This window comes from Jaculus jaculus, chromosome 18, assembly GCF_020740685.1.
Source record: "Jaculus jaculus isolate mJacJac1 chromosome 18, mJacJac1.mat.Y.cur, whole genome shotgun sequence".
NCBI classification, from domain to species: domain Eukaryota; kingdom Metazoa; phylum Chordata; class Mammalia; order Rodentia; family Dipodidae; genus Jaculus; species Jaculus jaculus.
The window spans coordinates 63,423,500-63,451,125 of record NC_059119.1 but is presented as its reverse complement, the minus strand read 5'-3'; the positions used below and the strand labels follow the sequence as shown (position 1 = coordinate 63,451,125).

General features: G+C 41.4%; 1 protein-coding gene across 6 annotated transcripts in view; it reads right to left on the bottom strand.

Annotated features, from left to right (window-relative positions):
• The window catches only part of Kidins220 (kinase D interacting substrate 220), a 101,866-nt gene that overhangs the window by 2,771 nt on the left and 71,469 nt on the right, over positions 1-27,626 (bottom strand). For 2 of the 6 annotated variants that reach the window (XM_045137614.1, XM_045137615.1), the window contains exons 25-29: positions 26,044-26,157; positions 11,161-11,292; positions 8,654-8,752; positions 7,212-7,445; positions 1,035-4,353 (exon numbers count right to left, since the gene is read on the bottom strand). In XM_045137614.1, the coding sequence (XP_044993549.1) occupies positions 3,259-4,353; positions 7,212-7,445; positions 8,654-8,752; positions 11,161-11,292; positions 26,044-26,157 (1,674 nt within the window). In that variant the 3' untranslated portion in view covers positions 1,035-3,258. Of the gene's footprint in view, positions 1-1,034; positions 4,354-7,211; positions 7,446-8,653; positions 8,753-11,160; positions 11,293-15,953; positions 16,012-26,043; positions 26,158-27,626 lie in introns of those variants that run through there. The other 4 variants (XM_045137616.1, XM_045137617.1, XM_045137618.1 and 1 more) reach the window with 3 other exon arrangements.

Genomic DNA, 27,626 nt, shown 5'->3' with positions numbered 1-27,626 from the left:
GAGAATTTGAGCAAGTATGATTCTAAAATTACTTGGCTAAGCAATCCAAATTATTCGGACAACTGTATTTATTAACTTATGTAAGTAAAATATCACATGAAGACAAATATCTTTGCTTTTAATATAAAAGACACTGGTTACATTTTCATCATATTTTGATTTTTGAGACAAGGTCTCATGTAGCCCAGGTTGGCCTCAACCTCCTGACCCTCCTGCCTCTACCACCTGAGTGCTGGCATTACAGGTGTGCACTACTATGCCCAGCTAGTTTCAATTTCCATAAAAGCTTAAACTTCGCAGTGTGGTGTTGCTCATCCTTAATGGTCCAGCACTGGAAAGTGGCCTCAACTGAAAAATACCAACAGCTTCTTTTCATTTCTGGTCTTCTCCATGGATGCACTCAAGAGGTACATTCTAATGAGGCCAAGTGAGTTGGCCTGGCTTAGTGTGAGGCTGCATTAACAGACGGCTCTGAGGCTGGTGGTAGAACTAAGATGGTTCGTAACATGTAAGACTCAAAATGAGGCAGAAACTAGGGAGGTGACAGGATCAGAACCCATTTTCCTGTTGTTTTCAAAAAGCTCAATGCAGTTTTATACCTGTGTGAATCAGACTAGTGATGTAGTGAAAATCAACATGCTGAAACACACAGACCCAAAGAGGTAATGATGACTAAAGAACCCATCTGGTTTGTCAATTTCTCTATCAAGCAGGAAAAAGCAAACTTGTCCAGGATGTTCATGAAACAGCTTGGTATTCTATAGGGATCTGGGCTGCCCCGTACTATAGTGGCAATGTGCTCTTCTGGGTCACTACCTTTTCAAAGCAGTGCCAGTCAGACACTGGGACTTCAGAGCCAAGCTCTCTCAGAAAGACAAGTACTGGTAGTTTCGAACACTTCTGCCAATCACACGACCTATGTATCTTTACAAACCTTAGACATATGACAAAACAAACACACACACCCCTTTTATTTTTACCTTTAATCAAAATGTGAATCATCACTGCAGTGAATAAAAATCCACGAGTCAGAATAGCATGCATTTTTTTATTGTTTTCTAATTCTGTGGGTACACTGAGTACTCCAGTATTAACTTCACAAACAGCATAAATAATGCACTTTCCAGGGAATGTAAGCTTCAACGACTCACCTGACAAGGAACATAACCGCCCCTCAAACACGAATTACATGATACTGCAACTAGGAACACTATAAACAGTAAAACGTTAACACTTCCATTTCGAAGGTCAGTAACATCATCCCATTTTTAATACTTAAGGCATTTGTTAAAGACCAAGCAAGTATGCACTATGAAAATGCCTGTAACACAAAACGTCAAGGCAATGAAACACAAAGAGTGACCATATAGCACACTGTGTGGTCAAGTGAAAAAGGAGCATGTTAATACAGATCCACTAGTGAGAACCACTGCCACCTACAGTTCCCGCTGTGACAGGATATACTGCTAAAACTGACTTCCTGAAGAGACTATGTTCAAACGACAATTTCAATGCATGATGGCAGGACCTATTTCTAGTCTACTTGACAACTCCTCACTCTGCAATAATGGAAAGTACAAAACGCCAGGGCCACACCATCTCTCTCTCTCTTTCCCTTGCTTTACTATTCCTTTAAACTCTTTTTCAAAATGCGTTTCTTTTTAAAATAATTGCTCCCAGAATTAATATGCCGATTCAAGAAGAGATGCACGAGATAGACTCTGCCCTAGTAGAGAAGACAGTAATTTATTTAACATACCTAATTAAGTATTTGTCAGTTATCTAGAGTCACTAACCCTCCTGATGTAATCATTTCCTCTTGCATTCATTCAGTAAATATTTACTAGTGCCTCTTAGTATCAATAGCTTCTTGATTCACTGGAGGAAAGATTCATGGTTGGGATACAGGATGGAGGACTAGGCTAGCATTCACGAAGTCTTAGGTTTAATTGCCAGCACCAAATAAAAATAAATAAATTCATGTTTACTCATGTCTCCCTCTCTTCGCTAAGTTAGGCAAATAAAATAAATCTACTTCTGGCACACCATGTAAAAGAAGGGTTGCAGAACAGACCAGGGTGGTTCTTAGTTGCACCCGTGCAGAGCTGGGGGCCAGGGCTGCTCTGACAGGGAACGGAGGCTACCGATGCCTCTCCATGCTCCTTCAACACCTTCTGATGGCCCGGTTTTCCTACTGTGGCTACTGCTGACTCTCTTACCACATTTCAATGCCCCTTTTAGCATATGCTTCCTGCTGAAATTCTACAAACCTTTTTAAATAAGCAATCTGTGTCTTACATAGACTGCCTGTCAATTTTCTAACCACTTGGAGCTACTCTGAAACTTGTACATTCCTGTCTAAACATTAAGAGCAAAGCCTGCTTTTGCCTTATCTAACACTATGCCTCTCCTCCAGTGTCTGATGAATGAATGTTCTACAAAGGGGCTCCCTAGGTTTTCTTTTGTGAGTTAAACAAAAGCATTTCTGACCTATTTTTATACTTGGCTTGTGTCCCACAAAACTGAATGGAGTGGGTACCACGAAAGGCATAGTCATGACCGTGAGATGCTGAGCTGCCAGTGAGAAAGGCAACAAGGGAGGCCAACTTAGGCTTTCCTCTGTCGTACTGCGTCAGTCTCTTTCTCCAAAGGCCTGGCCACCTGTAAATCACCTGTATTCAATGTCCTAGGGACACCAGGCGACCTGTCTGCCTGTTCTTCTTAAAGGATGCTCTCCCTCTCTTCTGCAAAGGACTGGCCACCTTAAGTCATCTGTGAGTGAAATGTGCCTATCTGTATGATGAATAAAGGTGACGGTTTCAATGTCCTGGGGAAGCTCTTCTTAAAGGATGCTCTCTCTCTCTCTTCTGCAAAGGCCTGGCCACCTGTAGCTCATCTGTATTCAATGTCCTGGGGACACCAGCGCCGTGTCTGCCTCTCTTCTTAAAGGATGCTCTTCCTGTCTTCTGCAAACGCCTGGCCTCCTGTAAGTCATCTGTGAATGAAATGTGCGTATGTGATGAATAAAGGTGATGCGTTTCAATGTCCTAGGGACACCAGGCGAGCTGTCTGTTGCTCTTCTTAAAGGATGCTCTCCCTGTCTTCTGCAAACGCCTGGCCACCTGTAATTCATCTGTATTCAATGTCCTGGGGCTGTTCTTCTTAAAGGATGCTCTTCCTGTCTTCTGCAAAGGCCTGGCCACGTGTAGCTCATCTGCATTCCGCGTCCTGGGGACACCCGGCGCCTGTCTGCTCCTCTTAAAGGATGCTCTCCCGCTCCTCGGCGAAGGCGCCGTCGGGGGCCTCCGCAGCGCCCCGCAGCCTCCCGTAAGCTGCGCGCTGGCCGCGCTTGTGCGCCAGGCTGCGGAGGTTCTCGTTCTGAAGGGCGGCGCCGGGGCAGGAGCCCGGCCGCAGAAGGAGCCCCTCGGCGCCGCGGCGGTTCTGGTTCTGCGCGGCCGTGGCGGCGGGCGCGCTGTTGTTGTTGAGCGTGGCGGTGCTGGGCGAGCGGTGCAGGCTGCAGGCCGGCCAGCTGTCCTCGGGGCTGCTGGCCGTCAGGCTGCTCTCCGAGGGGCTGCGCCTGCCGTCCGAGCACAGCGACATGCGCGCGTCCCGCGGGCCTGGCTCCAGCTCGATGAGGTCGGCCTTGCCGCGGCGGCCGTCCGCCTCGCCGAGCAGCGAGTGGTTCGGGGAGCTCTCGCTGGAGCGCACGCCCGAGTCGGACGAGTCCTTCTTGTCCAGCAGGGCGTCGGGCGCGCCCTCCCGGGCCCGGGCGAGCGCGCGCGCGGGCTCGGGCGGCCTCCGCGCGCCCAGCAGCGGCGTGTGGTCCGACTCCTCGGGGCCCGACTCGTCCTCGTCGCTGGGCAGCTTCTGGTAGCGCGGCGCGCCCGCGAGCGTGAGCTCGGCCGCGAAGAGCCCGGGCCGCTCGGACGCCCGCCTGCCAGGCAGCAGCCGGGCCCCCGCCGGCTCGGCGCGCTCGTCCTCCTCGCGGATCGGGTCCAGCGGGGAGGCGTCGCTGCACGACAGCCCCGGCGGGAACTCGTCCGCCCGCCGCGTCGCGAGCACCCGCCGCCCCTCGTCCGCCCGGGGCTCGCCCTCGGGGCCGCGCTCGGGCTCGGCGGGGGCGGGGACGGGCCCCCCGGAGGAGCCCGGCCCCGCGAAGAGGGCGCTGTGCGGAGAGGATCGGCCACTGACCGTCGCGGACCCCGGGCCCCCTTCTAACTGGGACATCTGAGCAATGTACTCTCTATACGCATCTCTATACTCGGCCTGCACCTTATCAGTAAGCTTTGAAATTTCAATACTGGAATCCTGGGAATTGAGACTCGAGAGACTCGGGGTTCTGCGAGTTTGTGACTGTGAAGACACAAAAGAAATTTAAGAATGTAAATAAGAAAAAAAGACATGCTAACAATAAACATCAGCTTAGGAAATACAAATGTACACTAACACCACCATGTTTTGTTTTGTTTAATTCTACCTAGCAAAGTTTAACAAATTCTGTGACCTCATAAATACTCCCATTATTATTAGAAAGCTTTATAAAAATTTTAAGAGATTAATTTATTGTTAATATTTAAAAGCATAATTACAAGTCTGTCAAATAATCTAGCACTAGTTTTTAATAATTTCCAGCTTTTAAATTTTATTTAAGACAAAAGTCATGTACATTGACAAAAATTCTTTGAAGGTATGATAAAAAGATGTCATCTCAACTTGTATGAAACTTCCATCAAATTTCAATTCAGAGGAATAAAATACTCAAAATGCAAAAAAAAAAGACTTCAAAAGGAATAGAGTGAAGTAAGTAAATAAGTAAAAAATAAAGGTTTCCTTTTTAAAAAAATTTATTTCATTTATTTGAGAGAGAAAGGAGAGGAGGAGAGTGAAAGAGAGGGAGAGAGAGAAAGAGAGAGAGACAGAGAATAGCAGTGCCAGGGCCTTCAGCCACTGCAAACGAACTCCAGAAGCATGTGGCTTACATGGGACCTGGGGAGTTGAACTTGGGTCCTTTGGCTTTGCAGGCAAATGCCTTAACCGCTAAGCCATCCCTCCAGCCCCAAAATAAAGGTCTCTAATGAATACAAATAGACACTATGAGGTCAGTTCTAGGCCCGTGAAGAAAAAAGTGAAATATATTTAAGTTTGGCTTTTAATATGAAGTTTTAGGATTAGAATCATTTTAAATCCTAGAAAATCTAATAAATGAGAAATAAAAAATGTCCGGGTTAGGAAAAGGGTGGATAGAAGAAAAAAAATATCAGTTGAGTTTCGGAAGGGACAAGGCAAAGGCTAGAAGAGGTGTCAAGGCCAGGTAGAGTTTTGTCCCTGGAGGAAGACACTGTCTGTCTCCTTGAGGTGTCCAGGAGGCATCAGCCTGTGTAGACAGCGTCCTCTGTGTATCTGCATTTAACATAGTTTTCCTAAAGTGCAGCATGCACAGGCCTGTGCAGAGAACCACAAGTTCTAAACTGCACTCCTGGCGCAGGACAGGGTTCTCTGCCTTTTTGCCTTCATCCAAATATGAGTGCCTGGTGGAGTTCTCAGAAGATTTGAGGCAACAGTTCATGGGGACCTAGTCATCTTCTGTGAAGCCAGGCACTAGAAAGAGATGCAACATTATCTCATTCTCACTGAAATTTATGTTTGGAAAAATAGTCATTTTTTAAATCAAAATGTTATTTATTTTAATGTAATTAAAAAACTTATTTTTTTTTTAAATTGAATAAACACTTGGTAATTATAGTTCATTCCACAGGCACCACTTATCTGGGGACCTGAATAAGTTTTAGGAGAATGCAGGGCTGCTGAGACTAAGTGACAGCTTCAGAGCTGCTGTGTTAGCAGGAATGTCAGAGGAACAGCAGAACTGAGACCAGCAGCCCTGAAGAAAACAGGATTAAAGGAATAGAGATGAGCTCCTGCTGCTGAAACAGACCACAGGGGCAGGTATGGATTTAGCTGACTGTAAAGTGCTTTTTGTCTTAATGGCTAGTATTTTGCAATGAAATGGTTTTTTAACTTAAGGCATACAGTTTGGAGAAAAAGAATGAAGAAATATTTTCTTTATCTCCTAAGAGAACATCTTATTAACAAGGGCACCTGCCAAGCACTGTTCTTCCTAAACTCTGCTCCTTGTTTCTGCCATTTCCTCCTAGTTACTGGTTCTGGCTTCTTTGCTTGTTTTCTGTACCCTGCCGTTCGTCCCTCCCTCGTTACACATCTGTCACGTGTGTTTCTGCTCCTGCTGCTAGCCCAGTGGGGTCTCCTGGGTGTCCAACATGAGATAACAAAAGAACACAGGCACCCACAAAGCACGCTCAGGGTAATCTGCACAGTGGTGCAGGCCTATGACCTCAGCCCCAAGGAGACTGAGACAGGAGGGTCACCTGAGCCCTGGAGTTTAAGGCCAGCCGAAGCAACGTGATGACACCTGGCCTCAAAGAAAAAGAAAAGGAACAAGAAAAAAAGAAAAGAAGACAGGAAGGAAGGGAGAAAAAAAGAGAGCAGGAGAGGGAGAGAGGACTAGCAACAGCTTAGCTGTAAAGTGCTCGCCTCACAAGCATGAGGACCCCGTCCAATCCTGGTGCTCCCGTAAATGCTGCGTGAGGCTCTTGCACCTGTCACCCTAGTGCTGGAGAGAGCTGTGGGGCTCTCTGGCTAGCTGCTCTAGCCTGGTAGGTGAGTTCCAGGCTAATGAGAGCCCATCTCAAAGGAGCTGCATGATGCTCTTGAAGTTGTCCTCTGGTCTCCACATACTTATGCACACACTGTACTCACACACACATGAACGAACATGCATACACACATGCATGCACAACACACACATACATGCAAAAAGAGCATGCATGTCAATTTGTGTGTGTGTTTCTCTGCATGTGCTCAATAGGATAACAAAGATGTGCTTTAGCTAGTGATTACTGAGTTTCACAGGAAATAGCAAATGAAGGCAAATTTGCAGCCCCCAGCCTAGCCCAGCCCATCCCCTGCACATCCTTCCCTGTGTGATTGTGTTTTCACCAATCTCCAAATAGCCTTCCTTTCCCTCCGCTTTCCTGATTTTCCCCCTTTAGGCAAATACAATTCCTTGAGCAGAAAGCCCTTCACCTTGTGCAGCTGAGTGCATTAAGCCTTTTCTGAATGATTGTATTAATGCACCAACTTTTTTTTATATTACTTTCATTCTACAATAATATGAAAATGACGGTTAATACCTGCCAACTTAGATTGCTGTGACGTGGGGCACCTTCATCTAGGCCTAGTGTGTTCAGTTCTTCAAAGCTGAAATTCAGTGTATAGGGAGTTTGGTTGGAAAGCTCAGTGTGAGGCAAGTCGTGGGAAGACCGACGAGCAGATTCACCGTGAGGAACTGGGGCGCTGCTGTTTTCATTAAGAAAACGTGGGTCTTCAGGGACCACCTGGTTTTCTGCATTCCTCATTTCTAGCACCTGAGGACAAAGAAAATCATATCCATGAGCAAATTGTATTTTAGAAGCTTTAGAAATAATCTTAAAAACAAGAAATTGTGACGTTATTAAAATGGGAATGAAAAAGAAATCTTCCTGTAAATGACTTTCTAAAGAATTTGTATCGTATCTTTTTTTTTTTTTTTGGTTTTTTGAGGTAGGGTCTCACTCTGGCTCAGGCTGACCTGGAATGCACTATGTAGCCTCAGGGTGGCCTTGAACTCATGGTGATCCCCCTACTTCTGCCTCCCGAGTGCTGGGATTAAAGGCATGCACCACCACGCCTGGCCTTACCTTTAATTTTAATGATTAATGCTAAAAGAAGTAATAGTAGAAATAATACACTACCATAGTCTGTCTAGTATATTAGTACTTTAGTTTAAACCATTTAAAACGTAACTTCAGAACAAAACAAAGTGCAACTGGAATGTGTCAAAGAAAAGCAGAACTGAAGCACAGTTCAAGCAGTAAAACATGATTGCAACCAGGAACTGGTGCAGAGGGAAACAGACCTATATACCTAAGGAGTGAGGTGTGTAAGCAGTCAGGTAAGGAGAATTCTGGGAAAACCAACTTGCCAGGGTTCCTGAAAACCAAGGTGACCAGATACTACCTGGGAAGTATTTGGGGGACGATGAGGAGTTTGTTTGGATATTGAGGGTGGAGGTCTTTCCTAAATCAACAAGATTCTTGCTGATATAGCTCAATGCAGGCCTATCAGGACAAACCCTGAAGGCTGGGCAAAGGAGGCTCCCAGAGTCCTGCCCGGAGTTAGATCATGAAGTCTCTGTGAAGTGAAAGCAAGAGAAATTGTCAAGTGCTTTCTTCTCAGTCTTGTTCTGTTATGAGATAGGGTCTCACTCTAGTCCAGGCTGACCTGGAAATTACTCTGTTGTCCCAGGCTGGCCTTGAACTCACAGATCCTCCTACCTCTGTCTTCTGAGTGCTGGGATTAAAGGTGTGTCACCACGCCTGGCCCTCTTCCTCAAATTTTGGAGTGAAATAAAGGCAAAGATAGTGTGTATGCTGTACACATCTTCCACAACACTGAATTATATGTAAGTATAAGATTTAATTAAAAAAAGTAATATGGAAAAATGGCAGTTTAGGCCAGTTCTGGTTTTGTACAATGCTGTAAATAATTACAGGTTATAACGTTGTTAAGTATCATAACGTCATGAATATCTTACTGTGCTTCTAAAAAGGTGCCAATCTCCAAAGTTCATATTCATCTCCTTCTTCAGTTCATCAATGTTACACTGAGCCAACACCCTGCCATTTATGTTTGCCTGAGTAAAAATAAAAACAAGGGTAAAAACAAATAAAATTTGAAGTACTGTGAATTACTAATAACTAAAAAGTCCACTTCTATTTAGTTTTCAGAAAGGCACTGAAGACTGGAAATGCTGACCTCAAAGAGGTCCTCATCCTGTGTGACAATATAATGATCTAAATCCAAACAAAATACACCACTTCATGTTCATCTAAGTGTCAAGTATTCAAGTGAAAGCTCTCAAATATTTCCAAAACCACTGACTCCGTCCCGGGCAACAAAACAGTTAATTGTCCTGTTCAAGTCTTAGATACCAACATGAACCCATGCTGCTGGGAGGGGACAATGATCTCTCTCCTCATGAGTGCACTGGTTGCTGATAAAGTTCTAAACGAAGCATCTGAGAAATCATTAACCACTTAATCACGATGGACAAATAACTTCACCCTAACGAATGGCTAGCTACTAACTTCACAGTCTGTTGCACTCATGAATGAGGCCTTTCGACTGTTTGGATCTCTGCAATTCTAGTTTCCCTTAAATGAACTTATAAGAAAAAAATAAATTTATTAAGTAGCAACCTTCTGATTTTATAAAATATAGACCCTGCCTTTTTATGAACAGGGAAAACTAGGGACTATCTATGCTGAAAATAGGTAGGGTAGTCCATTTCCAAGTTAATTCCAAAGGAAAAAGCATGCAGCTTGCCTGTGGCAGAGGTCCTGTTCTAGCAGTGAAAGGGAATCGAAACACGAAGAGCCTGGTGGCTGCAACACCAGGCATTGAAGTCGGAGGTTCTGTCTAACTGGTGCAGTGAGGTCTGTATGTAGGAAAGGAGGTGCTAACTAGTATATGCAGGGATAAGCAAATGTAAGGAAATGGGCATCATCCGAAACATTTCTGACTGCATATGGGTTAGGATTAGTAAAACAGTGTGTATAAATGCCCATAATTCCTTAAAGTACATAAACATCAGAGGTTTGCTTTCAATGTTCTACTTTATTTTTTAAAAAAGTATTTTATTTATTTGAAAGCGAGAATGAGGAAGATGGGAGAGGAGAGAGAATGGGTGCACCAGGGCCTCTAGCCACTGCAAATGAACTCCAGGTGCCTGTACCACCTTGTGCGTCTGGCTTACATGGGTACTGAGGAATTGAACCTGGGTCCTTTGGCATTTCAGGCAGGTGCCTTAACTGCTGAGACATCTCTCCAGCCCTCTACTTTTACAATGTAGTATAAAAGTTTAAATTAGTGGAAAAAATTTACTCTAAGTGGATTCAGCTAACCTCACAGAGGCAATGCCTTCCCTGCAACCCCAGGCCTAACTGTCCAACTGTGGGGCAATGACTAGAACTATAAGGATCGTCTCGGAAGAAATAAACTTCCATGAATGCATTAGTCTTGCAAGTCCAGTCTTATGCAGTTTCATCAAATGTGACCTAACCACAAATCTTACATGACACAAAAATGAGACTGTGGCAAATGAAACCTACTCTGATAAATGGTAAATCATACAAACATATCATAGGCAGACCACCCTTAACCACAAGACTTGGGACCAAAAAATATTTCAGATTCAGAGTTTTTCTGCTTTTGGAATGTTTGCATGGACTTTACGTGTTGAGTATCTTTAATACAAAATTCTGAAATATGCTGCTGCAAATGAACTCCAGATGCATCTGCTGCCTTGTACATCTAGCTTTAAATGGGTTCTGGGAAACTGAACCCAGGCCGTCAGACTTTGTAAGCAAGGGCTTTTAACTACTGAGTTCTCTCTCCTGCCCCCAAACTCTGAAACTTAAAATGCTCTGAAATTTGACTTAAATTAATCCACATTCTTAAAAAGTTCATAATTTAGAGATTTCAGAGTTTGGATTTTCAGATTGGAGATTATCAACCTGTATAATTAAAGAAAACAGACCATTAATAAATAGGCCTTAGAATGTTCTCTGCTCCATACCAGATACACTGCTCATCTAAAGGTCAACTCCCCTAAGCCTTGTATTTCTCACCAAGGCATTTTTTTGTTTGTTTGTTTGTTTTGGTTTTCAAGGTAGGGTCTTGCTCTAGCCCAAGCTGACCTGGAGTTCACTCAGCAGTCTCAGGACAGCCTCAAACTCGTGGTGCCTCTTAAGTGCTAGGATTAAAGGCGTGTACCACCATGCCTGGCAGACATCAAGGCATTTTTAAAACTCAAATTAGATTTTTTTTGCAAAAGATGAGTACTATAATTCAGCTACTTCATTTTCTTTAATCTATTTGTAAAGTCGGGTAGGAGAGCAATTTAGGATGGAAAAATAGTAAGACTGTCATGCTACACGTGAGGGATCTGCATGCAGCAGAGAGCCCTCTTTGGCCAGCTCCGTGTAGAGAGGCGCTGTGTGGGCTAGTCCTGACCCCAGGCAGGATGGGCATGTACGTCACCTTTCTGATAGTTGCACAATACTGAGGCAGCATGCTCTGATCCAGCCCTTCTATGTGTCTCAGTCTCTCACACACGGAGTCCACCGTCATTGAACTCAGGGGCATGACTGCTCCTGTGGCTGGGCCCGACCCCTAGGTCAATCAAGAGAATAATGTATGAATAGCAACTAATGTAGGATACATGAACTCAACTGACAAAAAAAAAATCATTAAGTTATACTGCTGGAACAGTCTTTATAACCAACGTCAATAAGACAAAGAAGAGAGGTTAAGAAAAAAGAGAAAAAGTTATGGACACCCCTATTATAGGAATACAGATGATAAATATAGGAAAAATTTAAAATGCCTATATTAAACCACTAAGTAGCACTAAATGTTCCCATAAACTCCCTTAACAGACTACAACAGCTGATGTTTTCAGACCTCAAATATCCAAGAGATGTAAAATTTCCTCTTTAGACTCTATACAACTGTCATGTAATCTTGATACATGTGAAGATAGATATGACAAATATTAAGTGTGTTCTCATTTAAAGAGAAAGGTCAAACTTAGAAGACTTTCCCAAAGAGGAGACATACTGAAGAGGGTCTTGTCTGCAGGCAGCTCCACAAGGTTCTCTTCACCACAGAGGCGCACACAGGTCTGCAGAGGTGGGTGAGGGCTTCCAAGCCATAGGGTGAACAGCTAGGGAATAGTGGCAGCCAAGCCCTGACTGAACTCTCGAGGTTTGATATAAATTTTCTATTGTCTTTGCTTTGTTTTTGAAAAGGTTAACCACAATAAAAGAGGCACCAACTGAGCTCAGGGTAAAGATAATGACATTCTAGTCTATCTCGCTCACCTTTCCATCTGATCTTCAAATGATGCATACACAAGACCTCAAATGCTCACATTTTTTTCTATGCCTCCTTTATCACAATCAGGAAAAAAGTAAATGATTGCACAAACATATCTATTAGATACTTTCTGGACATTATAATTTGAAAACATAATATTTTTACTACTGATAAATAAATACACAGAATATATATCCAGCAACTACAGATGTTACATGTAAGTTTATATACAACTATGGGATGGCACTATTATCAAGCACACAATAGGGTAGCAACTTTATCATTTAGGGAGTCTCACTAAGCTTCCAGGTGTGATGCAGGCCCAGACAAGTTTGGAAACTGGTGAACTGGAACATTGCAACAAACATGTACACTTGCACTTTGTTTTTAATTAAGTAGCAGTAGAAGACACAGCCTCTTATATAACCTGGGGTCAAGCTGCTTGTGAAATATATACAGCAAAACTGCTCTTTCTGTAATTAGTTTTCATATCTCTACACTTCCATATATTTTCGTATTTCTACTTTCTACCTGGGTAAGTACAGCCAATTTCAAAGGGTTAATTATCCACTATCAACTGAGGAAGAGCTTCCAATGAGGGCTGTGTGTATGTGTGTAGGGAGGGACTGAAGAAAACCTCAAGGCGTCTGTGCCCCACCTTCTTTGAGACTGGGTCTTTTGCTGCTGCAAACAGACTGCCAGCTTGCCAAAAAACAAATTCTAGACTGGCTGGCTCGAGCTTCCGGTTCTGTCTTAATGCTTTAGGCGCTTTGGGATCACAGATGCATGCACCACTTTACATCCAACTTTACATGGGCGCTGGGGAATTCATGCCAGACCTGCATGCTTTGTAGGTGAGTGCCTTTAACCTCAGCCATCTCCCCAGGTTTTCTATGGGCTTTCAATTCACCACTTGTTATATCTTTTGCTCTTCTTTCCAAGCCATTTCACTAGGATATACTTCACATGTCACAGGACTTCTAAAGTAAACAATTCAATGATCTTTAAGTTTAACTTAAGTGAACTATCACCACAACCAATCTCTGAACATTTTCATCACCTTCAAAAGAAGCCATCAGCATCACTCACCATCCTTCTAAACCTACTCCCAGCTTCTGGCAACCAATCACCTACTTGCTGTCTCTGGATCTGAAATGCCTGTTCTAGACGTTTCATATGCATGGAATTGACCTGTGTGCAGTACCTCACTCAACAGGGTGTTCTTGGGTTAACAGTGTGTCAGGACTTCACTTCTTTTTATTGCTGAGTAATGTTAGACTTTCAAATGATTTTATTTTCCTGTTTGTCTCCCTGAATATATTCACATTTGCTTATATTTTCTTTGTTTTTTAAAATCACAAAAGAAAACTTTGATCAACAAAACAAAATAATGATTTACTGGATTATAGTTCACAGATAAAATAAATATCCATGAGTTCATACTGACACAACTAAATACTTGAGCAAGTAAATGAATTAGGAAGAGAAAGCTTTTCCTTCATAGAATTTCAATAAGCAGATGTGGCAGAGACAAATAGAAAATTACCATGAGCAAACACCACAATTACAGATGACGTACTTAAGAGCCACCGATACCTGCTCTAATAAATGGACAGAAGTCTCAGAACAGTCATTTGCCGAGTACTAAATGTCTCCCTACAGATATTTACTATTTAGAAAAGTAAAAATAAAGACGGACAGTGTTGAAATTTGGTCAAGGTCACCTCAACCAAATGACCAGCATTCTGTGACGGAGTAGTGGGGACAAAGACCATCACGTTCCTTCAACTGTTCAACCCCAGGACATGGCATCATCTGGATATTTTCTTGTGATGAGAAAAACATCACAAGAAAACATGCTTATGGCGAGAAAACATCAGAATAACTGAAATTGAGAGATGGCTTACAAAATTACTAACCAGTATTTCTCAAAGGTATTAATACAAGGTTATGAAAGACAAGGAAAGACTTCTGATGAATATTGGATTAGAGGAGACCAAGGAGAAATAATAAAACACAACTGGATTGGATCCTGGACCAGAAAAAAAAAGACCTTTAATAGAAAAAACTGGCAAAATTCAAATAAATCTGTAATTTAGATAATAGCACTGTACTAAGTTTAATTTCTGATATTGGTCATTATACTATGGCTATGAAAGGTGTTAACATTAAGGGAATACCATTTTTTTTATCTTTTCTGTCATTTTAAAAATTATTTTAAACTGGGCATAATTGCGCACACCTTTAATTACAGCACTTGGAAGGCAGAGGTAGGACTGCTGTGAGTTTGAAGCTACCCTGAGACTATATGACCTAGAGTGACACTCTACCTCAAAAAACCAAAACAAATAACAAACCTTAGAAAAGGAGATGGAAATGTAGTTCAGTGGTAAAGCATGTAGTTAATATGCATGAAGCCCTGGGTTCAATTCTCAGCACAAAATATTACAAATTAAATTCCCAAAGAACTCTTTGACTGTGCTAAAAGGACAAGTATAAGATCTAGATTATATTAATTCAATCAGAGTACAAACTATAAATTATTAAAGAGTTTTTATTTCCATGAAGAATTTGAAAATTCAATAAGACATGCTAATAAAGATTCTATCCTTGGGGGCTGGAGAGATGGCTTAGTGGTTAAGGCACATGCCTGTGAAGCCTAAGGACCCAGGTTCAATTCTCCAGGGTCCATGTAAGCCAGATGCACATGGTGATGCACGCATCTGGAGTTTGTTTGCAGTGGCTGGAAGCCCTGGGGTGCCCATTCTCTCTCTCTCCCTCCCTCTTTCTGTCTCAAATAAATAAAACAGATAAATAAGACGTTAAAAAAAGATTCTATCCTTTAACTTTAAAGCAAAAACAAAAACAAAAACCCGTAACTATTTCCATTATCTTTTAAAACTTTTATATTCTATCAGTTGCTTTGAAGTTTATTTTCTTGCCCATTAACCATTATGTAGTTAGTATACATGAACACACATACACACAATTTTCCAGATGACTAATTTTAAAAGATTTATGAAAGAAAATAGACACAAGTTAAGCCACAAAGCCCTGTAATTCCATCAAAACCACAGTTTTGCTCTTAATTTCTAAGGTGGTCTTTATCAGGAGATGAAATATAAATTGTCAGGTATGGTGGCGCATGCCTTTAATTCCAGCACTTGGGAAGCAGAGGTAGGAGGACTGCCATGAGTTCAAGGACACTCTGAGACTACACAGTCAATTCCAGGGTCAGCCTGGGCTAGAGAAAGACCCTACTTCAGAGGAAAAAAATTATATATATATTAACTTGGAAGCATGTTACAATTTTCTCTCATATCTTTTCTAAAATAATTTTGTACAGTGAAATTACTTTGAAACCAAATAAATAATTTTGGATGGAAATATCTTATAAAAGAGATATAAAAATAATAAAGAAACAGCAAAAGATGTAGTCAATAATTAGGCAGTTAAATTCCTAATAAACATGATATTACTTTAAGAACACTCAGTTCAAGTAATACTTTAACATTTATTATGTACTGTTTCTAGAAAATTACCTGAATTAAGTCTGGTACAGATCATTTCAGGATACTGATTGTATAAATCAGATTTTATTAATTTTTTTCTAATGTGGAAAGCTGAATGGAGCAAATGTTAGCTTGTTTAAACTATTAAATATAAATTTCAAAATGCATAAAAGTCAAAACTTCAGGTAAAAGCAAACTATCAATACATGAAAATCACCTGAGGTAACTGTTTAGCTTTATGTTGTCAGTGGATTAACAGTATGCTCTGAAATACTGTATCTTTAGTAACTTTATTAAACAAGCTTGACACTGATTAGCCAGCAATGCATGCCATGCAAAGATTGGAAGCAACTATTAAAATAAGTCCAGGCACTGAAATGAGCAGAGTTATACAGCCCAGCATGAAGTAGCCAATGATGGTATCTAGGTGCTTAGTGAGGAAAATGTGATTTCACATAGACTTCTGTACCTGTCTCTGCTTGTTAAACCCAGAGTCACAAGGCTTTAGGGAAGGAATAAAACAAAGGGCATGAGTGTGTGCTGAAACATCAGACTACATGGATCATGTACATAGACAGCATTCTGGTTATACTTATTTCCCTTAACGTTGAACACATCACATGGCAGCGACATGGAGAAAGAAATACCCACACCATAGAGCACTTTAACTGCGTTAACATGTGCTTGGAAACTTTAAAACTGCATTTCAAAATTTATATTTTTCCCATTAGAAGAATAAATCATAATTCAACAAGAAAACCAAGTAAACCAAATTTGCTATGAAAAGTCAATACTGAAAATTGTCAAAACACTTAAAAATAAGGCTTAATTACTCAGATACTTAATGACCAATTCATAAGATGAAGTGTTTAGCCGCACTGTGGTTAATATTCAGAAATATGCCTTCAAAGAGAAGGAATGAGGGGTGAATATGATTAAAATACACTATATTCATTTATTATACAAGTAATATATGCTTAAAAAACTTTAAAAAAAGAAATACTAATTGAAATTTGAGTTTTGTTTCACTGGCTATGCTAGCTGAAACAGATGTCTTTAAATACTTGTTCAAAAGAACTGTCTCCAGAGACACAGCCCAACAAGTCATAAACACAAAGGAAAAAACCCGCATAGTATGATTGAAGTAGTTAGTCATGTAGAAGTTTAGAGCGCTTTTTCAAAAGAATCACCACTGTTCATTTTCTGTACTTAAAAATTGGTGGAAGCTGGGCATGGTGACGCACGCATTTAATCCCAGCACTCGGGAGGCAGAGGTAGGAGGATCGCCATGAGTTCGAGGCTACCCTAAGACTCTGTAGTGAATTCCAGGTCAGCGTGAGCTAAAGTGAGACCCTACCACAGAAAGCACCAAAAAAAGAGCTGGAAAGATAGCTTAGCGGTTACGTGCTTGCCTGTGAAGCCTACGGACCCCGGTTTGAGGCTCAATTCCCCAGGACCCATGTTAGCCAGATGCACAAGGGGCACACGCGCCTGGAGTTCGTTTGCAGTGGCTGGAGGCCCTGGCATGCCCATTTTGTCTCTCTCTTTCTCTCTCTACCTGCCTCTTTCTCTCTCTGTCTGTCACTCTCAAATAAATAAATAAATAAAAATGAACAAAAAAATTTAAAAAATGCCAAAAAAATTGGTGGAAAACATTTTTGTTGCAGCTTTTTATTTAATTATTTGAGAGAGAGAGAGGCAGATATATAGAGAGAATGGGCACTCCAGGGCCTCTAGCCACTGCAAACAAACTCCAGAAGCAGGCGCGATCTTGTGCATCTGGCTTACGTGCGTCCTGGGGAGTTGAGCCTAGGTCCTTTGGCTTTGCAGGCAAGTGTCTTAATGACCAAGCCATCTCTCTGGCCAGAAAACATTTTTGAATGCTTACAATAGTCTCAGGTGTCCTCACTTACTACGTAAAGGAACAAGCTTAGCTAGTTTAACCTCTAGTTACCTTTCTTGTAACATGGTTAATACTTGGGAGTCTAGAGTAGAAACATCATTTTCTACTTTATGTTGCCAAACTTATTACCAATAAGTTTTTAGAAAGTGACTATTTGTGGTGATTTGCAAAAATATAAAAAATGAGAGCTGAGCATGGTGGCACACACCTATTTAATCCTAGCACTTGGGAGGCAGAGGTAGGAGGATCGCAGAGAGTTCAAGGCTACCCTGAGAGAGACTACATAGTGAGTTCCAGATCAGCCTGAGAGCTAGAGTGAGAACCTACCCTGAAAAACAAAACAAACAAACAAAAAACAACCAGAAAAATATAAAAAATGGAGTGCTAGTGAAATCATAGTATACTATAAGACACAAAGAGGCAAGAGAAAGGTATTGCTGATTAGTTGGAAAATGCAACTTACTTTTTTTCTTCTATTACTATCATTACTATGAAACTTACTCTTCAAGCTGCTTGAGAAAATGATTTTGCCCATGCTGACAAATAATGCTGAACATTACTTCTTAAAAGCAATCTTTAAAACAACACAAATATTAAACTGCAAAGAACATGATTGCCATTTTTTTTAAAACTTTTAACTGTTCCCAGGACTTCATTAACATTGCTGCAGTATCATTTCTCAAACTATCACTCCACTTAGCTGAAATTTATTATTTAAGTAAAAATTTCTTGGTTGAAATGTGTCATAAAGACTTCCACATAGAAATTAAATACATTTTTTGTTATATTTTACTAAAAGGAAAAAAAAGAACACTTTTTAAAGTTCAACCAGAATAATGAAAATCTACTAAAACATTGCTAAAAGGATGACTGATGATTATGAAGCTATTGCAAGAAGTGTCTCAGAGCTGATGTGGGTACCTGTCCCAAGGCCACAGTCTAAAATGTACCAGTTCTTACCCATCGCGTCTTTAGCTTTCTTGGCCAAGTCTTCTCCTAAACAATGGGAGACAGCTTGATTTGGACACATGCACTTAGGAAAGTAGGTTACAAGTTATAAACCAGTGGTGGAAATACACTAGGTGAGCCCCAGATTTTTTTCCATGGTCATTTCATGAATTGAACCTTGTTTAGTAGAAACTAAGACCCTACTTTGTAATACCTTTATTAAATCAATACTTTTCTTCAGTCTCTAAATGTAATGGCAAGAACATGTTGGAAATTACAGTATTATTTTAATGCAATGTATGTAATTCTGATATTCCTTACAATTCAACTTGACACAAATGACTGACATGTCTTTTCAACAAAGTATAACAGTGACCTGAAGATGTCTCAGTGGCTCTGAGCAGATCAAGAAAAGTGATCCGCAAATGCTGCTAACCCCTCTATGGCTCTGCAAGAGCCACACTGACTTCTTGCTATTTTGTCCCCTGCTCTACCCCACCTGATTCTGCCTCACAGTACCCCACTACACAGTGCTAAACCAGAAGAGGAAGATGAAACGAAGAAATGCTGAAATACTGATTCCTTTGGGGCAGGGGAATCCAGTGAAATGTGGTTACTATCAGGAGCAGCAAACTTCAAGTCACTCTTGAGAGCAGGTCTGGGAGAAACTGTAACAGAATGCCACTCAGGGCCTGGCCTGTGTAGATGGGCCCTGTGGATACGGGTCTTTCCTTCCATGGGACCACAGACGCATGTCAGTGCCTCTGCACTCCCTGAACAACCAAAACTCCACATACAGCTTTCTGCTTCCCCCAAACCAACCGTTACTTGCCTGCTTTTATTTATTTATTTATTTTTAAAAATTTTGTTCATTTTTATTTATTTACTTGAAAGTGACAGGCAAGAGAGAGAAAGAAGCATATATATATGGGGAGAGAGAGAGAGAGAAAGAGAGAGGAGAGAGAGAGAGAGAGAGAGAATGGGTGTGCCAGGGCCTCCAGCCACTGCAAACAAACTCCAGATGCATGCGCCCCTTTGTGCATCTGGCTAACGTGGGTCCTGGGGAATACAGCCTCAAACGGGGGTCCTTAGGCAAGCGCTTAACCGCTAAGCCATCTCTCCAGCCCTATTTACTTATTTATTTTTTACAAGGTAGGGTCTCACTCTAGTTCAGGCTGACCTGGAATTCACTATGTAGTCTCATGGTGGGCTCAAACACGTGGTGATCCTCCTACCTCTGCCTCCTGAGTGCTGGGATTAAAGGCTTGTGTCACCATGCCTGGCAGATACTGATTTTTTTTTTGGGGGGGTTTTTCAAGGCAGGATCTCACTCCAGCCCAGGCTGACCTGGAATGCTCTATGTAGTCTCAGGGTGATCTCGAACTCTCGGTGATCCTCCTACCTCTGCCCCCTGAGTGCTGGGATTAAAGGTGTGCGCCACCACACCCAGCTAGTTGCCTCCTTTTTGAACAGAAGTCTTACCTTTAGCAGTGGATTTAAGCCATGTTTTGTATAGTATATCTATTATATACAGTGAAAAATGAAATTTTTTTGGAGAAAGGAACTACTCACACAGAGCTGGTCAGCAGCCACACTCTGAAGCTGCTCCTCGCAATGACAGTAGAGGTGGCTGTGATGTCCCAGCTGTGTGGTGGTACTAACCTGATTTTGTGCAGTTAGGATCTCATAGGGTATCATGCTATCTGTTCACATTTCTCTCAATGAGTATGCCATGTGGGGTCTGTATGTGCATAAGCCTGGAAAAATTTTAGGTATAACATTTTTATATGGTTTATGGTAGTAAATGATACTTTTGTTGTGTATCTTTCATGCACTCATGACAAATCTAATTCTTCCTTAATTTTTTTATTTAAAAGGCAAAAATTTACTCTTTAAAGAATCTTCCTTAATTTTTGACACTTCCAGACAACCTGGATTTGTCTTTAATTTTCTTTCAAATTGTTTAAATCTTCTTCCTCAAAGTAATTGGCATAACCACTGTGGGCCTATGGAGTTTAAACCAGTGCTGTTCAAGGATCAACTGATCCCCTGGTGAGAACTCCACTGAAAGAAAGTAAAGACACCACCAAGTAAAATCTCCCTAGGAAGTTTTCCAAATTTTTAAAACATATTTTATTACTTATTTCAGAGAGAGAAGGGCAGAGAGAGAGAGAGAGAGAGAGAGAGAGAGAGAGAGAGAGAGAGAGAGAATGGGAACGTCAGTGTCTCCAGCCACTCTAGCCACTGCAAAGGAACTCCAGACACGCTACTCCAAGCATCTGTCTTACATGGGTACTGGGGAATCGAACCTGGGTCTCAGGCTTCACAGGCAAGTACCTTAACCACTAAACAACATCTCCAGCCCCAAAGCTCTCCAAATTGTAATGCACAGTCATGCATTGTATACTATTTCAGTCAATGTGGACTGCACATTAATGGTGGTCCCATAATAACAGACCATCTGGTGATGTCTAGCTGTCTTATTTTGGGTAAGTACACTCTATGATGCTCAGGCCGTGACAAAACTGCCTAACAGGGCAATTCTTAGAACATACTCCTGTCACTAAGTGATGCATGACTATATTCAAAGTATTCAAGCAACTAGAAACTCTTCTAAATTCTAAGAACATAAGCCAAGTTATATTTTTGAGCCTATAAAACGTCAACAAATAAAACAGCAGAGTTAATCCAAACTGACTGGAGGTTCATATGCCGTTCCCCACTACAAGTACAAAGACAATCTAACTGGAACGGTTTTAGTTGTGAGTCTTTAGATTGTTTTGCTTTTGAGTATTCATAGTAAATAATAATGTATTTAGTAATAATGTTACTTAGCAATCCTTAAATCAGGCCAAAGAAGTGGGTCTGCTGTCTCAGATGAGGAGAGCACCAGCGAGGGAAGAGCCTGTCTGAGGGGAGGAGGTGCATTCTGGCTCTCCACCTGCCACTTCCTGTCTGTCCCTTGGGCAAGCCTCACATAGCCCACTTGTCCCACAGGAGCAGGGTTTGATCCCAGAACACTTGGCTGTGCCTGGGACGGCCTCAGGGCAGCGGAAGGTGACGTCCAGGGCTTGCTCCCTGCTTTCAGGGACTGGAATGTAGACTGTGGGTCCAATCATAAAAAATGCTCTACATATTTTAATTTCCACCAGATTTGACATTTATTTTTCAGGCATAAAACATGAAAAAAGCTAGCACAGAGGCTTCCTATTTTAACTCCTCAGCTTTGTGAAATAGTTGGATATACCTACTATATATTTGATTAATTGCTGGGTAGACTTCCCAAGCTATAGTCTGTGTAATGTTAATGTAAGAAAACGTGTTTTACAAGGATCTGTCAGAAATTCCTGTGGTAAAAAAAGATGGGCTCACCTAGATTTTGAAAAAACCAGTGAGTTAACTTTGTCTAGCTTTCCCTGCATTAGACTGTATCTAGCTTGATAAGGCAGTTTGTTCAGAAAGGTCTGCGTAGCTCTTGACTTCTCTATCTGCAAGTGGCCCTTCTCATGAGGCGCATATGCAGGGGACTGCCGGTGGAGCAGAGCAGAACTTGATCACTAGTCCTGCGGCTCCAGGCAGAGCTACAGCCCTGGCAGTGAGAGTGCGAGGGGCTGAGACTGTGCAGCGTGGCCAGTGGCCTGGCAAAGGCTGACGCTGCATCAGGGACAGCTTTGTCACCTGCACCACTGCCTTGACGTGGCTCTGAACTCCGTGGTTAGTTACTAGTCTGCTTCTATAAGTCACAATGTATGAGCCACTGCCATTGTTAATTTCTTACAAGCAAGGAAAGCTTGGTAAGCAGCTAATATTCACTAGACCAATTCTAAAACTATCTTTTAGTATGAATGAACAAACAGCATGGTTATTTTCCTAGACAGCGCCACTAATCTAGGTAGACTACCTTCATGCTTTGTTATCTGGCTTCTAAACATGTCTCAGGAATTGTTTTCCCTTCTCCAAAAGACTCATTTCAGGCCTGGGGTGATGGCTCAGCAGTTAAAGGCACTTGCTTGCAAAGCCTGAGGGTCCAGGCTTGATTCTCCAGTGCCCACGTCAAGCCAGATGCACAGAGTGAGGCACGTGCCTGCAATTCCTTTGCAGGGCAAGAACCCTAGCATGCTCACGTCCTCTCCCATCTCTCTCACATAAACAGAAACAATTAAAAAAAAAAAAACTCATTTCAAAAATTTCTAATGCTCTTCCTTTCTTGATCCCTGACCATGGGAATAGCTAGCTACTGTCTCAGCATTTCTGCGCCATTAAGGCAATCAAGTTCTTCACAGTACTGATTTTCATTAAAAATTTGCTGAGATATTTTCTCTCACACAATTGCATTTCAGGAGCAAATCTCTGTTATTAAAGAATTCCTGATTCAACCAGAAGTCACCCTTGCCTACAATGGTGATGATCCATGGATTAAAAGATTCCCTAAGCATCCAAATATAATTGTCTCCCATTTGCAGATAATGGAAGTTATTCAAACAGTTAAGCTGAAATGTTAATGACTTAAGAATCAGCTCCTCAATGAAAAAAAATGATTCCCCTTTCCTCTCTTACTATCATTAACTCAAAGGAAATTAAAGCAAGCAAATTCCCGTTATGTACACACATACATGGTGTGTGTGTGCACACGTGCACGTGCGGTGTCCCACGCCAGGGCCTGTGGCGAGGGGCGCTCCCATGTGGCTCCAGCAGCACATGGGTTACTTCCGCTGGGGCTTTGTTTTGAGCCATAGTCTCTTTACTGATTCTGGAGCTTGTGGGACTCTAGTGATGCCTCGGCCAGTGCTGACCTGGAGGACTGGGTACACTAGTGTGCATGGCCACGCCCAGGTGTTTACGTGGGATCTGGAGGTTTGAACTCTGATCGTCTTAGGCCCCCTCAGGCCCTCATGCTTGGGCAGGAAGCATCAGAACCACCAGGCAATCTCTCCAGCCCCAAATGCATGTTATAAGTGAAAAATTATAAATAAACTTTAGATGTAACATTTCATCCTGTAACTCTTAAGTGTTATGCCATCCTACAGCATAGGCTTTTTTTTTTTTTTTTTTTTGGTGGTGGTTGTTTTTTGTTTTTCGTGGTAAGGTCTCGCTCTAGCCCAGGCTAACCTGGGATTCACTATGAAGTCTCAGGGTAGCCTTGAACTCACAGAACTCACTGCCTTCCGAGTGTTGGGACTGAACGTGTGCATCACCACACCCGGCCTAGTTCTTATTTTTAAGCTGGCTTTGAACTCTTGATCCTCCCACCCCGCCTCCCTTGTACTGGGTTCCACGTGTCTGTCACCATGCTGTGGTTTATGTGGTGCTTGGGACAGCACACAGGGGCTTCAATCATTCAAAGGAAGCTTTATCTCTAGCCCAAGTAGAAAACTTTAATCATTATAGCAGTGTTGCCCTGTGCAGTTTGCTAGTTTTGTTTGTTTTTAAAGTGAACCTACCAAGGTGCTGAGCTGTTTAAATAGCTGTCTTCACATGTTCAACTGGCTGTGATCATCTGGACATTTCATTTTACATCTGTTTGTGTGCGTGTCCATGACGGCAGGAGGACAAGTATGTGGGCACACGTGTGTGTGTGCATGCACAGGTCAGAGAACCCTTCCTCAGGCACTGCCCACTTACAAACAACAAACCCCAAAAGCACCATCTTTCACTGACCTGGAGCTTGCTGAGCAGGCTGGAGAGACTGGATGAAAAGCCAACCCCAGAGCTCTGCCTGCCTCTCCTCCCCAGTGCGCATGCCCGTGCCACATGCCCGCTTAAAAAGACGGGATCGAATTCAAGCATTCGTACTTGCAAGGCAAGCACTTTACCAACTGAGCCATCTCCCTGGTAACCTGATTTTTTTTTTTTTTTTTGATTTTTTACTCTAGCCCAGGCTGACTTGGAATTCACTCTGTAGTTTCAGGCTTGCCTCGAACTCACAGTGATCCTTCCTACCTCTGCTTCCTGAATGCTGGGATTAAAGGCGTGTGCCACCAAACCTGGGTCCTGGTCCTCACTTTAATAAATAAACAAATAAAATTATTACTATATGAAAATGTACATGTAGGCTTCACTAACCAGAGACACCTACATTAAGAATACATTACTAGAGGGCTGGAAAGATGGCTTAGTGGTTAAGGCACTTGCCTGCAAAGCCAAAGGACTTTGGTTTGATTCCCCAGGACCCATGTGAGCCAGATGCACAAGGTGGCACATGCATTTGGAGTTTGGTTGCGTGGCTGGAGGCCCTGGTGCACCCATTCTCTCTCTCCCTCTCTCTATGCCTCTTTTTCTCTCTCTCAAAAAAACAAAAAAACAAAAAAAAAAACCCCTAAAAAAATACATTAGTAGAAATGCAGGTCTGAATCATCTTGTTGTGCCTTAATATAATCTGGAATATCATCGAAGCTGTTCTACATGTGAATCAACTACAGGCTTCATAAAAGCAGTCAATGGTGAAAACACAGACTAACACTAAGGAAAAAAATACCAACTGAACATCTGCGATGGCTCCCGGACAGAGCTCTTTCTTATTGGAAAGTAAAAGACTCCTCCCATGTCATGAGAAAGGGGAAAAGCAGGAGGAAATCTTGGCAAAGTTAAGTGTTAGCTTTGGGATTAAGTCATGAGTTCTGATTGTTAGTATCGAGCTGCTCTACACTAGCTGCCCATCACACCACAAGTGCAGTTAGTAAACTGCTGCCATGGTGTTAAGACGGGCACCACGCTCTAGAAGCCATGAGACAAGCGTGTTCCACACCACAGGACTATGCCATTACCCTCGAGGGGGCTGTGGGAGAAGGGAGCCCCTCGGCAGCATCCTCCGTGATAACTTCCTACCAACACAAAACAGGAGAGTGTGGGAAAACAAGGCGGGGCGAGCGTGCAAAGATGGGTGAACATGATGTTGAAATATAATGCAGACAACACCAAAACACTTAGGGAGTTTGATTTTATCTTCCCAACAATCTGAAACTGAATTAAAATATTAACAGTGAATTTGTTCTTGATAGTTAAAGTTTATCATTAGGAACCGCTAACATATTAGACACAGATGTATTTTGGTTTGGATTAATTATATCCCATAGTTTACTTGAATAATTTCCTCTCATTCTGTTTAGTTCAGGCCATTAGACTGAAAAGCTTTATTTTTTTAAACTACATTTTTTTTTTTGGAGGTAGGGTTTCGTTCTAGTTCAGGCTGACCTGGAATTCACTATGCAGTCTCAGGGTGGCCTTGAACTCACAGTGATCCTCCTACCTCTGCCTCCCGAGTGCTGGGATTAAAGGCGTGCGCCACCACGCCCAGCTTAAACTACATTTTATATTTTTTCTACCATGATACTGATATATATACACACATACACATATATGTCATTTAAAAAGATTAGAAATTAGCAGATGTAAGGGTCTTAGTTTTTAAAGTTTTTGTAGCAAACACTGTATGATAAACCAGAGATCTCTGATTGTAAGAAGCTCAACATTTAATCACCAAGGCTGTTAGTTATTTTCCTTTTCATAGATATTTACCAGAAGTGAAAACATAAATATTTTGTGTTAGTAACAGCTTATGCTTCTTAAAACTATTTATAAAATAAGTTGTACTCTTTTACCCCAGAAAGGACAAGACCCAGTTTTTAATGCTATTTATGTTTTTTTTATTAGATTAATATTTTAGTTACCCTTTTATATACTTACTAGGCCATTGTTCTGATCTCTGGGCAAACTCGTTTTTATTGATGAACGTGAGATGAGATGTTGGGAACCGCCAGGGTAATACCTTGGCGTGTAAAGGTATGGGGCAAAGAATGGCTATGGAAAAACACGTAACAAAAAAGAGGGCGTGAACAATTACAGAAATCAAAGTGTGATGAAACCAATACAAGTCCAAAACTTTTAAAACAAGTGCTGAAACAAATGAGTCAAAAACCTCCTTCATATTCCATATCAAACCCAGAGTTAAGACAATTCACATTTTATATAATTAATTTAATAAAGGTTTTTAAAAAAATCAAGTGAGGTTTAGTACTTTATGACTTGATACATTTTCCCTTATATTTAACTTGCTTAAAGGCTTGTTCTAAGTGATTATAACTTGTAATTTTTCTTAACAGCAGACTGAAATCTATGTCTTACCAAAAAAAAAAAAAAAAACCCACCTAAACAAGACCTTAAAAAAAAGCCTGAATTGGAGATATAACTCAGTGGTAGAGTGCTTGCCTCTCATGCATGAGTTTCTAGCTTCAACCCTCAGATTGGGAAAAGAAAATACCATAAGCATGCTGGCTCATATGGAAATGCCCATTAGGGAGCTGCAGGAATGCCTTTGCTCTATGTTCCTGGAATTTACCTACATCATAATATGCTAGATTAAGCTCATTTCTCTGAAAAAGCAATTGTATTTTTTTTTCAGAGATGAAAAATAAGCTTCACAAATTAAAATGAGACAATAAAATATTTAAATTAGGAATTGTATTTTTTAAAAATAAAGTGGGGAAGCCGCTGTTTCCACGAGACTTACAACTCTTTTGTGTATTGTGACCAGCTTCGTTTTTCAGATTATATGGGTTAAATGTAAGATTAGAATTCACTTAGCTTCCCTATACTGAGGTAGCAGCTTTCTTTACCCTCTTTACTCCTGCCAGCTTAAAATTATTATTCTACCTTTACCTAGATGAGTAAATATTCAAATAACTACAGAATCAAAATTACTGGACCTGAAAATAAGAGACAATTTAAATGTTTTAAAAATAATAAAATACTTTAAAAGCATGATTGTTGCTTTGAAAATGAGCATAAGACCTTGGCCTAAATGGTCTGGTAATCCTTTTCTCAAATACAGTTCCTGTTCTCAAAACATCAATTGGTATTGTTTGAGCCATTTAAATAAAATACATAGTTATATTTAACAAGGAATAAAATATACCATAAAATGCAATTGTTCCACCTTTATCTCCCTGGAATAACATGCTCTATGAACATGAATTAGCATACCCAATTACTAATATGGACAACATTTAAAACAATTGAAATGTAATTTAAATTCTAAAGTTACCCTCCCTTGCCACATTTATTTTAAACTCCTCTTTCTTCCTGGATGAATCATATGAAATTTATTTAGATAGTCAGCTGTCTTCTGTGAATACTAGCACCTATTTTTTTTTTTTTTAAATTTAGAGATAGGAAGAAAACAAAGATAAGAAATTGCAATTGATCTCTAGGCATAGTTTCAGAAAGCATGGCACTATGGTTCATGATCCATTTTCCTACAGGAAATATCA